We start from the raw sequence: 14596 nt of genomic DNA, 5'->3' as shown, positions 1-14596 counted from the left end.
TAAAAAAGTTGAAATGGGGCAGTTTAAAAAAAAATTCATTGAAATCCTTCTCAAATATTTTGGAGGTAACTAAGGATAAAACATTTCTTATAAAATTAAATTTTTTCTCTCTCTGTTGAAAATATTATTGCCTTTCCTTGAATATTATCAAAGCGATAAACCACTTGTTCCCTTTTTTGCTGAAGGTATCTTAAAACTTGTAAATGATTGCTTTTAGCACTTTAAAATTTTGAAACTAGAATATTCAGAAATAACTAAAGCAGAAAATCTTTATAAATTTAATTTTAATGATCCAAATTGTTATAATGATAAAAGTAAAGTTTATTTGGGATTCATTGCTGAGCAGTTAAGGAATGATAAATGCCTCAAGAAGGACATTTCACAAGCTGAAAGTTTTGCATTGAAACAAGAAGGTCAACAATGTGTCTTAACAATGGTACAACACTTAATGGCCAAATGTCCAATAAATTATTCTCTTATTCGAAATGCATCTTGTATAAACCCACAGTTGATGGCTAAAAGTCCAGAAAAAGCCCAAAACAAAATGAAAATAGTTCTAACTGTATTAACGCAGAATAAACGTGTTTTACAAGATAATTGTGATGAAATTCTGCTGCAGTTTGAAGAGATTCTAGACAAAGTACTTAAGACAAATTTACATGAATTTTCTACTTTTGATTCTCAAAATCTTTCTCTTGACACATTTCTCACTTCTTATTTTCATGATTTTCACTATTCTAAAGTATGGAAAATAATGAAAATGATTCTTATCTTGTCACATGGGCAGGCCTCTGTGGAAAGGGGCTTCTCTGTAAATAAAGCAGTTGAAATTGAAAATTTAAGTGACTCATCATACATTTCTCAACGCACAGTATTTGATTACATAAAATTTTCTGGATGTATTCTTAATATCGAAATTAATAAAGAAATGAGATCAGCAGCAGCTTCGATAGATGCTTTTAGCAGATGAAACCAAGACCAGCAGGAACATTGATTTGTTTATCAAAGCAAATGAACTTAGAAGAATAGTTAAAGAAAAGGAAATAGACATAAATAAATTAGATGTTAAAATATCTGAAAAAATTTCAGATTTTAAAAAAGCATAAATGTTTTGTATCTTTTATTGCATAGTTTATTATTCTAGTATCTTTCAAAAAACCAAAGAAATAAATTGTATGTTTACAAATCTGTTATTTTAATCTGCAAAATATTCTTACATTGCAATTATAATAGTAGTTGACTGTGTTTAAATAAATATCAAATAAGTTAAATAATAATCATGTAAATCTCTAAAATATCTGTGGCTGTTATTAGTGTGAAATACACTTATACATGTTTTTCAAGAAATTATGTTCTTAATTTAATGTTATCTACTTCATAACTTGTAGGGAGTTAGTTTAATTTTCAAAATTGTTTTATGTATTAAATTGAATTTAATAATAGTGCATAATATACACTTCTGTTAGTTTCTTAAATGGATAATTGCTTTATTCTATTCTATTCTATTCTATTCAATTTCCCCCCCCCCTTATAGGTCCTTAATTTTTTCTTTTGATGGTCCTTAAAAGTCCTTAATTTTCATGTAAGGAAATGTGTACGAACCCTGTAATACATCTGCTGGGACATTATTTAACAATGTTTGGATTACAGTCAGAGCCAGTGTTTTTTTTTTTTTTTTTTTTTTTTTTTTTTTGTGACCACCATATACAGTTGAATTTTAGATGGATTTTCTTGTCTCCTGGGTAATCCTCTTACTTTCAGTGCCTGTTATTAATACTTTTATTCAGTACCCTTTATCCTCTTACTTTCAGTATCCCTTATTAGTTTAAATTCTTATTCCCTTCTTCTCCCTATTATTTCTTTTGTAATTTTTCTTGGCAATCATTACTTGTAGTTGAAAATTTCTTCCTACTTTCAAAAGGTTTATACCGTGAAACTATGACCTTCCATCCATTACAGGCCTGTAAAACTGTATGTTCGACCTCTGGCCATGTTCTGATTTAGGCACACTTTCTGAAGCCATACTTTTATTTACTTCCAAACTTCACAGCGAGCTCAAACAAACTCTCAAGCATTATTCTCAAGCAAAGTATTAGTACTACTAGACCATGCCTCTGGACATCTGAAGGAGTTAGAACATCTAAATGCAAAGAGAATATTTCTACTGCTAATTACTACCTCACTAATCCAGCCACTGGATCAAGGTGTAATATCAATAGTTAAAGCATGTTACATACAAATGTCTTTTCAGTCTATTTTGGATAATTTAGAAGCTGCAGAAAAGAAAACATTTGCCCAACTGTTGCTCTCAATCTTAGATTGCTTAATAATCTTAGATTGCTTAATCTTCATCTATAAGGGATCTTAAAACTTGGACACTGAGTGTAAGTTGGAAAGCTGTTTTGCTGAATATGGTTTATGAAGACTCCAGTATTCTATGTAAGCACATTGAATACAATCAGATAATTAATGTTGCGCGTTTGCTGTGTGAGGGTTTGATGATATGTCTGGTGAAGATGTTGATGAACTTTTAGAAAAACATTGGATGAGAAGATCTTGTAAGGCTTCCAGAAGAATCCAGTTCAATCTCAGTGACTAAGGAGGATAAAGAAAACTATGAAAATATATCTAACCAAAATTTTTATTTTGATGATGTACAATATGCATTACATTTGGCAAACAAATTGGAGATTTTCTTAACAAAAAAGGATCCTTGCAAGGTATGGAAAGCAACATTTGCAGCATATTAAGTTGTATGAAAATTAGTTAGAGAAATTTCAACACAGGAATGAAGCATTATGTAGTACTGCTAGATATTCAGATGAAAGACGAACCAAGTGACATAGATATTCAGCCTCCTACAAGAAAATATACTAGAATCACAATGTTCCTAGATGACTCCAATGATGAAGACTAGATGGCATGTTAATGTAATGTTAATTCAAAAAAGTATGCATTGCAAAATTTTTTGTTTTATTTTTTTTTTTATTTTGGTAATAAAAATTTAACATAAAACATTTTTGCAAAACTTATTAAAAGTTAATTTGAATTATGTAATACAAGATTTCTTAGTGTTTACCAATATTAAAATAAAAAATTAAAATGTAAATTTTTCTCTTTTTAAATTTCCACACTTGAAATGGAATTCTATTTTTTGTAGGCTCGAACAACACTTTCAAAGAACATGGAACCAATTAATCATGTTTTTGTGGGGTTACTTGTATTGTCATTACAAAGAAACTTAAAATTTTCAGTATATTCTTCCCCAAGTCTTTCTAATAACCAGTTTCCAGAGTGTTTTATGACTTATATAATTTTTTAATAATATATTAATTGATTATAATTTGAGAGCCACATGCAATAAATAATTTGAGAGTGAGATGCAATAAGCTTATTTATTATCTGAGCTCTGATAACTATCGATAAGCAAAAGAAAGTGAAACAGAATTAAAAGTACTTATGTCTTTCAATGTATTCCAAACATGATGTGTGGAAAAATACAAATAAATGTTAAAGCACATATATTTAAAGCTATAAGAAGAAAAAGATTAAAAGGTGATGCAAGCCCTAAAATCATTCTTTTAGTCTCCATGACTCATTACATAAGAGGTAAGGTTTTTTGTCCTCCCTCATCAGAATGTTAAAAAGAAGCCAGCCCCCCTTTTTTTTTAAACAAAAGTGAGAAAGTATTAGATGCACACTCCCTTTGTTTCTAATTTTGGTGAATAGTTCTAGAAATATTTAAAATATGCTTAACTTATAACATACATGGGATGTGTCTAAAGTTGTAGGAATTTAGGTATAATTTTCATATTTTATCAGTTTTCATCAATATTACAATCTTTCAACATAATCGCCATTTAATTGACAACACCTTTAATAACAAAAAAACTAACTTTTTTAAGCCATCCTCAGAAAATTTTTTGGTGTCTCCTCAGTCCACCTTTTTATGGCATGGTTAAACAAACCCTCAAATTGAACACCCTATAAAGGTGAATAGAACAGAATACTCCTTGGAGACGTTGAGCAATTTCTAGTTTTTATGCTCCCTTTCCAACAAAAAGAAATGATTGCTCTTCGCATCTTCTATGGTTATAAAAACACCTATATTAGGCAAACAGCTGAGTGAAAGTAAACAGTATTGTATGGGATAATTGTATAAACATATCAAGACTTATCTCTTGGTGATAGCATAGTCTCATAAGTTCTAGGAATTGAATTCAACTCCAAAACCTTGGAAACGCCCTATGTACTTAATTGATAAATATGAACATTTTGCAGCATTTTGAAGCACTATCTTTTTTCAGAAGTGAAATAATTAAGCAAGCATAGGATTCTCATTGCATATTTAGATCACACCATTTGATGCACCCAACTGCAGCATTATATTATTTAATACACAACTGTAAAAATTTACTATTTATATGTTCATAATATGACTATCCTCCTGATTAAATCTTTTTATTCTGCTTCTGTTAATTGAAAATGTGAAATTTGGCCACCGACTAATGCATATATTGACATGAAACTTAGGATACTGTATTCTGTAATGCTTCAGGTTTGTTAAAAATTTCTGTTGTTATCAAAGAAACATTAAAAAATGGTCAAAATTGAGTTTTAATTCATTAGCATTATCGCAGATGAAAACGTTATATGCATTTCGGAAGAAATTTCATGCTGATATTTCTTTATCAGTGGCAATTAGTTCATGAAGAAAAACCTGTGTGAGGTTTCTCATAGGTGTCATCAAATGCACAATCTATTTATTTATTTTTAAACAGAATTGATACTGCTTTTTTATATTTTTTTATTGGAAATGAGTATATATAAATGTTTTGAATAACAAAATATGGGAAGCTATTAATGTCTATTTATGTTTATCACTCCATTTTGCTCCTGTTAATTTTTGTATGTCACAGTTTTTAATAGGGATGTATTATTTTGTTTTTCCAAGAGATAGAATTCAGATATTTTCTTGATGTGCCTTCTTAATTGTAGACATTTGATTTTAACATTTTAATTGAGCTTGTGCATGATTGTTAAAATGTTTTCTATGATTTTCTATTGAAAGTGTCAAAAGTCTAGTTAAAATTAGGAAGTAAAGCAATAAATTAATTTCTCTTAGTCTGAATTTGTAATTTTATTGTTTTAAATGATCTATTAATATAAAATTTAACTTTGTATTTTATTGTTTAAAAAAAATTTTTTTGTCAGATGAAATTTGAATATAACTTTAAATTAATTCTTCAAGTTGTTTCAGATTTGAAGAATTTTCTCTCCCTGTCTGTTTCTATTCTATATTTTAATTTTGATCATGTATTTTTTAAATTTTATATATATATATTTATTTATTTATAGGACTTGATTATATTCGAGAAACGCAGATCCCTGGCATTGGCGAAAATTATAGTTGTTTCCTATGTGGAGCTAGCTGCTCTTCAAAGGATATAATTGAACATCTTCTGCTTACTAAGCATAGGAGAAAATATCTGGTATGCCTTTTTTCATGTTGTCTACTAATAAAAGTTTTTGCCCATTAATGATTGAATGACTAAAACCATAGATGCTAACATATTTCTGTAATGTGTGTGTAATATCACCCATTTCTTCATCCTCCGCCTCATAGAGAAATAACTCCAACTTTTTCTATTTTGAACATTTATTGCACAAACACAAAACTAATACTAAACTACAATACTAATAACTGATATATATAAAGTAATACAATTTCGGTTTCATTAATAACTCCCAAGAGCCTTCCCTATGACCTGTCTGTCGGTCTCCCTCTTGGAAACTAAACTTTTGGTGCCTTCAGATTGAGAGCCAGCGCCCTCTATACATCTTGCTGGTTGGCGTCACCCATACATCACACACCCCCCCATCCAAGATTGAAATAGGGTGAAAGCCTATTGAAATATGACAAATTATAATGACATCAAACAAAAGAGTTACTTACCTACTAAAGTCTACAAATCAATCAATACTGAAGTTGAAAGATACATAGCACAACATTTATACAGGTTACTTCTACACCTACTACAAGGCTTGTTCTAAAACTGTAACATATAAAAGATTAAAAATTAGTAATCAAACAATTCTAATGCAATAGAATACTTAAAGTTTCTATGGTATACTTAAAAGTTCTCAATGAGAGTAGCTGAAAAGAAAATACACACACAAAAAAAAAATAATAATCTTAAGAGTCTATAAATGTCTATAAAAAGTTCTTTCTTTCACACAGGTCACTCAATAGTCTCTAGTCTGGACAATGCCTCACCTGGGCAGTGTGAAATTGTAGTATCATACTTTTGTAATGCTAAAGCTCATCTCTGTAACTTAGAAGATTGTGGTGCGTTCTTTGTGATGAAAGTTAATGGATTGTGATCAGTTTCACCGGTGATCCAAAAATCCAAGTTTCAAACTTTTTCAGGCTCCAGATAACAGCATAAGCTTCCCTCTCAATAGTTGGCCATGCTTGTTGTGCTTTGGTTAGTTTCTAGCTGGTGTAACTAATCGGGTACAATTTTCTGTTTTTCCATTGAGATAAGCAGGCTCCAACACCTGTTGAAGATGCATCACATTGAATTATAAAAGGTAACCCTGTAACAGGGGTATAAAGACTAGGTGCTTCCATTAGGCATTTCTTTAATTAATGGAATGCTTCGTCGTGTTTTTCTGCCCAGCACGCTCTTCAGGACTTCTTTTGGTGAGCTTGGTTAATGGATAAGCTGTTTCGGTGTAACGTGGAATGTAATCTCTGTAAGAATTACATAGGCTTAGAATGCTTTTCAATTGTTTCTTTGTTTGAGGTCTAGCTAATTTCCAGATAGCCTTCACTTTCTCTGGATCAGTACAAAGACTGCCAGAGCCGATGATATGTCCTAGATAATGTGAGTTTTATCAAATGAGCATTTATTGAGATTTATGGAAAACTTTAGTTTTAACAATTTTGAAAAAATGGTGTCAAGATGTTCTAAATGTTCATTCCAACTCTTTGAATAAACTGCTATGCATTGACGTAGGCTCGAGCAAAATCTTTGTATTTAGCAAGGGCTTGGTTCATCACTCTCTGAAATGTTGCAGCGGCGTTGCGTAGCCCGAAAGGCATAACTTTAAATTAATACTGAGCCCGATGTGTCTTGAAACATGCTTATTCTTGACTTTCTAATGGTATGGCCCAATAGCCTTTGAGTAAATCAATGGTGGATATAACGTTGGCTTTTCCAATGTGGAATAAGACCTCTTTAGGATTTTCCATAGGGAAATCATCTGGTTTCATCACTGCGTTAAAGGATCTAAAGTCAACGCAAAAGCGAAGATTGCTGTCTTTCTTCAGAATGCATACAATAGGGTATGAAATTTCAGCATTGGTTTCTTCAATCAATCCCAATGACAACATTTCTTCAATTTGTTTGTCTATGTGCGGTTTCAATGCTTCTGCAGTTCGATAAACATATGGCTTCTTTCTTTCAGTGTCATTTAATCTTATTTTATGTTCTCCTACTTTGACAATTTCTACCTTATTTATAAATAAGTTGTCTTTTTCTTAACAAGTTAATCATATCATTCCTTTTATCATTATCTAAATGGCTTAAGTCTACTTCGCTAAGATGAAAATGATTGGACTTGTCACTCACACTGGGTGTGGGATGAACTTCTCCTAGTTCTTCTTCGTTGTCAAATATTACATCTATTGCCTGTACTTTTGGATTAAATTTTGTAATTTTATTTACGTGTACTCTTCTTATTGTACCACCTGCCAGTTTGACTCTGTAAGAATCTGGATTATTATGAGATACTATTTCTGCAGGTCTTGTCCATCTGGCATATAATTTATTACTGGAATCGGCAAGTACACTTGATCTCCGGGGTTGAATTCTTTATATATAGCCCTTCAATTAGCATATCTTGCATATGCACCTTGTTTCAATTCTGCAATTATAGATGCTTGCTCTGCTGCTATTTCTAAATTCATTTTTAGCTCCTGTAGATAATCAACAGCACTTTTACCCAATTTTATTGGTAATGGAATTTCTCCTGACGATGATGATTTTAATACTGACAACAGACCTCTGGCCTCTCATCCATACATTATTTTAAATGAAGATACTCCTGTAGTACAATTTGTAATTTCGCGGTAAGCGAATAACAGGTATGGTATGTGTTTGTCCTAATTTTTAGAGTCGTTTCTAATGATATATATGATGAAGCATACGTTTTAGAACTTGGTTGTACCGTTCAACTAATCCCGAACTTTTTCGATGCCCTGATGTTGCAAATCTAGGACTTGCTCCTAATCTGGTATGAAATTCTTGTGTTAATTCTGCAATAAAATTGGTACCTTGGTCGCTAACTATTACCCAAGGTATGCCCGTTCTCATAAAGATTTCTAATAATGCCTCACATGTTGATTTTGCTGTAATTGTTCTCAAAGTGACAGCTTCTGGACACCTAGAATGTTGGTCGACTAAACATAGTACATATTTGTGTTTACGTGCTGATGGAGGTTCAATTGGGCCGATTATATCTACATTCACTGTGTCAAATGGAAATTTAGGTCTCTGAACTGGAACTATGGGTATACGATCGCTAGTTCTTTCTCTACTTTGTAATTGACATTCCTTACAAGTTTTACAGTATTCTTCAATATCTTGTGACATGTTCGGCCAATAAAAGGAATAACGAAGCCTTTCTTTTGTTTTTCTCATCCCTAAATGATTTGCAAAAATAGATTTGTGAGCTAATTTTAAAATTTGTTCCCTTCTAACTTTAGGCAATACCAACTGACTAAGTTCTTCTCCAGAAATTCTTTCGGTATGATAAATCAAATCATCCATTAAAAAATATTTATTTTTATTTCTTTGCGCATCTTTATAGATATTGTATAATGTCTCACCTTCCCTTTGCTGTTGTTTAAAAATACTGGTATCCGAATGTTGACCCACATTTAATTTATCCTCACTTTCGTTTTCACCCTGAATGCAACTTATGCCTAAATTTTGCTCTCCTCCTGTCATAAATAAATCAGCGTGGCTTTCACCTTCGAATTGTTTTGACCGATGACTCCTCACTTCTGGTATCTGCGATGGAGACACTGTGTCACAATCACGATTCGCGCTAAGCAGATGTGATTCAGAGGTCAATAAATCATAAACATTTGGAGTAGTTGTGTAGGGAATATGAAGTTTTTCTGTTAAAGCTACAAATATTTCGACAGGTTTTAATAAATTGGGGTTATCAGCATTTCTGATGGCTATTGGAATTCTAGCCACTTTAGCTGAGATGGTTTCTCGAAAAACGGAAATTAGGTGAATATTACAGTTGTTCTCAATAGAGAAATTTGATATGTCTTTTGGATTTATAACAGAACTCTCGGCACTCGAATCAATTATGGCTTGGATTTCATTACCTGCAACACAAATATTTACCTTTTGCAACGGTTTCGTAAAAATTTCATTTGACAAGCATGAAGATCCGATTTTTGCTATTACTTTATCACTGGTATTTTTCTCTGGTGTTTCCTTTTTTAGAGGAGTATTCGTTTTTTCCGATTTGTTTCTTTGTGGGCAAGCTTTAGCGAGGTGCGTTAATTTTCTACATAGGTAACAGTCTTTGGATGGATATTTATTTTTATTTATGTTGCTTCTCATATGAGGCGGAATATATTTCAATTCTCTTGAAGAGTGGAACGACTTAGCTATGTTTTCGTTAGTGCTAAAAGTGGTTTCGTTTAACGATTTGCCTTTGTTTACAAAATATAGGTCAACTTTAGCTAAATCCTTAGGTTTTAACAGATTTTCTCCTGTTTTAATATTAATGTAAGTTGCCTTTTCTCTATCTAACGTTTGGAAAAGTTTGTCGGAAATCATTAGTTGACAAAATGTATCAAAGTCATTAACTTCGTGCAATTGACAGTAATACTAGAAATTTGCAGACAGTCTAGATGCGAACTGAACATATAACTCTTTAGGATCGCTCCATGCTCTTTGGAAATTCATTAAACATTCATTAGCAGTTGGTTGATATTCTCTTAATACTAGTTTTTTAATGGTTTCATAACATTTTAGTTCTTCATCATTAATGTAAAATAATACATTAGTTGCTTTATCCCCTAAAATGTTAATCAAAATTTCGGATTTGAGCTCCTGTGAAACATTTTTAGTTATGAATGCTCTCTCTAACGTTTGAAAAAACAAATTGAAGTTTTCCAATCTTCCCGGAACAGGAATAGTTAATGTTTTTACACTCTTTATCAAATTTTCCAAATAATTTCCCAAACCTGTAATCATGTGTTTATCTGCACGAGATCTATCTTTAACTGTGTTCTGACTTCTAACTTTTTCCAATTCTAATTCTTTCTCTAGCTGCACTAATTTTAATTTCTCAAGTTCAATTTTTTGAGCTTCTAAGTCTAACTGTGTATCCCTAGCTTTTATTTCATTTCTTCTCTAATTTTTCTTTCCTCAACTATTGAGTTTAATAATCTATTTACAAATTCTGGATAATCTTTAAATATTTTACTGTCCTCAGTTTTACTTTTTAATTGAACTGTTAAACCAACAGTTTGTGTATCTTCAATTTCACCAAGAAGGTTTACTAAATCTTCTTTTTTAGTAATCTTAAACATTTTTAATTTATATATATATATATATCTTCAGTACATCTGTACTTTAAGTAAATAAAATCAAAAGCTTCACAGTGTTTGATAGTAATGGCTGACATTTACCATTTCACCTCTGGTCAGAAAATCAATAAGCAGAAGGTTCTATGCATGCATTTCCCACAGATAAAGTCTGCTTCAGTTTAAACTGCATGGAATTACACCATGATGCCAAGGCATGAATTATTTCTGTTTGGTTTATGGGACAGAGTGAGCAACCCATGTTTAATCACTGTGATGATCCTGTTTGGGAATTAGTTACCAGGATCATATTATTGCTTCCAAAATGTCATGCTTTCATGCCTTTGCTTGTGTGTTCGGAGTCGGACTTATTGGCCTCCCTCGGAATGCAATTTCCAGAACAAGAGTAGCATTGTGACAATTTTATGCACCAAAGAATGAGATATCTGCAGAAAATGGCTACTGAGTTTTGTAATTGGGAAGCTTTGGAATGCACTGCCACACTTGTTGCACAAAGTCATCATTGATGGTAGACTGCTATCCAATCTGCTCTTTATCATAAACATCTTGATGACCTTTTGAAAATTGCCTACATTAATGGATCATCATCTGTGCACCCATAGACTCAAACCAGCTGGCAATATATATTTCTCTGGGCTACTTTCTGTGCATTCTGAAACATCAAATTAGACTTAATCTTGCATTTATGGGGGAGAGAAAGGACCCATAATTTAAACTGCTATAACTACAATACTAGACTTAGAAATGGCAACTGCTACATATCATGGCCCTAACTTCAAACTCTCAGGCGTTGCATTATTCATCTTTTGTAATGCATGGCCTGCCATCTGATGTCAGTGTGAGAAATTTATTTTCTGGATGCACATAGACTTTGTATATATGCTTAGCATCTGAAAAAATTACAAGTGTCACATAAAAATGTTATTTGCAAACATACTGCCACCACTACTACCAGCTGGTTAAAAAATGAGAGTAGTATGACAAATATTTATTGCACAACTTGCAAAAATATTATAACTAAATAATACATTGTGTTACCATTGTTTTGAATGCATTTTCCCCACACATTGTAATGGGGAGCCATAGAGGTTCCCAACAGCATATAGTCATAGAGGTAGATAATTATGGCATGGAGTCATTGAATTCTGCATTAGTTCCCATGCAGATGAGACTCTTTGCTTTTGCAGATGTTGTGGTGACAGTGGAGTCTTGATAGAATGGCCAAAAACATGCAGAGGTTTTTCACTCAAGACAGATCTGACAATGAGGCAGAATGGCCACAGATGAAATGCAAATGCTTCAAATGCCAATAGTATGAGAAGAAGCACTATTCTGTTGCAACAAAGCATTGGAGTGAGCATTTTGAGACAATGGAAGCATTGTTCAAAGGACTTCTTCAGTTTACCAAAATGCCTCTGATGAAGATCAGCAAGGATCAAGAATTTTATGAAATCTATCTTACCACACAAGATATGGTTCAAGACACCCTATACCAAAAACCCGTAATATTGTCAACAGTATTATCAGTAACATTGTGTGACCAGTTTCCCATAGAATACCATGAAATATGACCATCTGCTTTTCATGCAGTCTTATAATGCAACTCTTTTCAAACATGTCCCACCATTCAAATTGCTATCAAATTCATCTCATAGTGCATTTTAAAGTATTGTTTTAATACAATAACTTACTTAAAATAAAAATTAAGCAAACTGGGATGACATTTTACATTGTTGCAGGTATAGGAATAAATCTCATCTTTGCTGACATCATTTAGGCAAATGAGTGTAAAACTTTAATTATTTTCATATGTTATAGAGATCAACATATGTTTTTTTTTTTTTTTTTTTTTTTTTTTTTTTTTTAAGGGGTGAATGAATATAATATAAATTAAGGAGGATTTTCTTCAGAAAATCTTCTAGAAGATGTCACAATTGAGGGCTGATAATCCACATTGGTTTTCTCTTTACAAGTAATTAAATATACTTTAGGTTAAAATAACACACCGAATAACGATTATTGAAGAAGTTAAACAACAAGAATCAGTGCTGATTCTTGTTGTTTAACTTTTCCAGTTAAGTGTTGCTGTAGGAGTTCTCCACCCCCCTCTCCTTTTTATTTTTTGCTATTGAACAGTGTCAGTAAATTTTTCATATATTTGTTATAAAATTTGCTATGTTTACATATAAATAAAGAAATATTGTTTGATGAATTTAAATTCACTCGACTTACCAAAGTTAATTAAGACACAATAACACGGCGAACAAATTTTCACAAGACTAGTTTCGATGATAGTTCAGTAAAACCATAGAAACTAGTCCCGTGAAAATTTGAAAATATAATGCTGATTTTTGTTGTTTGACTTCTGAATCAGTATTACCAAAGTTACTCATATTTTTATTTGTAAAAGTAATACTTTAATTTTTGTTAAAAAATGTGTCAACCTTTTTTACCAGAATGATGAGCAAGTGATATGTCATTGCTGATTTTATTATAATTTGAATAGATGTTGGGAACTTAAAATGCAGCCGATTCGTAAAATTTATCATAACTTTTCAAAATGTCTCCTCCCAAAATCAAGTTTAAATAATTTTATTAATTTCATCACATTGCTTGAATCTACTTTGGTGTAATGATAATCCATGAATGTTTAAATTGCAAAGCTTACAATTAGAATAGTGCAGTTCTTTTCACTGTTATTGTATTGTATTTTATTTTGTAAAGAATTAAAAAATTTTTGGAGGAATATTTAAAAAAAAAAAAAAAAAACGAAGATAAAAATTTTAGGAGTTTCACTAATTTGGTTCTAATACAGAGGATGTTTATACCTTTTTTAAATGTTTTGTGAGCTATTTGATTAATGTTTAAAATCTAAAGAGTATTTTTTTAAATATTCAGTCTGATAGCTTTTTTCTGGACTATATGTCTGCATCATGATTTTCATGATATAGAAGGGCTTTTCGCCAAATTTCCTGTGGTGTTGATTTTCATTCCGCTCTCTCTACTGTCCAGAGTGCATTAATTGTGGTGGGTTTGCATTTAGAAAGAGCTCTTTTGAAGAGACCAGAGACACAATATACTATATGCGAAACATCAGGGACATTGCAGAAATATGTTGAAAAGTTACACATCCAATACCTCTCTATCAATCTTCATTTTTTCAAGGAGTACAGTAAGTATGACTTGTATTTTGTTGTGCAGTGAAGCATGACTTGACTTTTCAAAGTATGACTTGTTGCTTTGTGTTGATGAAGTTTCATTCTCTGAAGTCATTGGGATAAAGAAATGGAATGTCTTCTGTAAATTTCATATGCAAAACTTTCTCTTAATAATATATTGAGTTGATTTTAATATTTTGTTAACATTCTTCTTATTTTTAATTTTCCATAGTAAGAGGATGCTGCAACAATCGTAAACCCCATATCGAAATTTTCTTTGAGTGGGTTAGTGTGCTTAAAAAGAGCAGAAGGTTTCTTAGGGCTAAAGAAATGGAACATCTATAAATATTGGACTTAAAACTTTCTCTGGGTAGTACATTGAGTTGGTTTTAATATTTTTTACACCCTTCTTATTTGCAGCAGGTTTCTTAGAGCTAAAGAAATGAAACATCTATAAATATTGGACTTAAAACTTTCTCTAGGTAGTACATTGAGTTGGTTTTAATATTTTTTACACCCTTCTTATTTTGAATTTCCCATATTTATTTGAGTAAATAAAAGGGCAATTTAACTCATTTTGAATCTTCGTCTTAGTTGTTCTAAACTCGGCGATAAGTTGCTACATATTCTTTGCACAACCTATTTGTGTAAATAAGAATTTTTATCCATGTTATATTTGAAGAATAAGTACAGAACAAAATTAGAAGTGGATCCTAATTTATGGTTAAGAGTAAGTGAAATATTAAAATCAGACATAAAGAAATTCATCTCTCTTAAACAGGCCGAAATTTTGCAC

At 31.6% G+C, this 14596-nt stretch overlaps 1 protein-coding gene across 2 annotated transcripts in view; it reads left to right on the top strand.

Annotated features, from left to right (window-relative positions):
• LOC118206091 (uncharacterized) overlaps nucleotides 1-14596 on the top strand; it is a 167196-nt gene that overhangs the window by 151251 nt on the left and 1349 nt on the right. For both annotated transcript variants that reach the window (XM_085811479.1, XM_085811480.1), the window contains exon 15: nucleotides 5359-5492. In XM_085811479.1, the coding sequence (XP_085667605.1) occupies nucleotides 5359-5492 (134 nt within the window). The remainder of the gene's footprint in view (nucleotides 1-5358; nucleotides 5493-14596) is intronic.

This window comes from Stegodyphus dumicola, chromosome 2, assembly GCF_044657685.1.
Source record: "Stegodyphus dumicola isolate Sdum_Otavi_A_Nest chromosome 2, ASM4465768v1".
Taxonomy (NCBI): domain Eukaryota; kingdom Metazoa; phylum Arthropoda; class Arachnida; order Araneae; family Eresidae; genus Stegodyphus; species Stegodyphus dumicola.
This window is presented reverse-complemented; position numbering and strand designations above follow the sequence as displayed.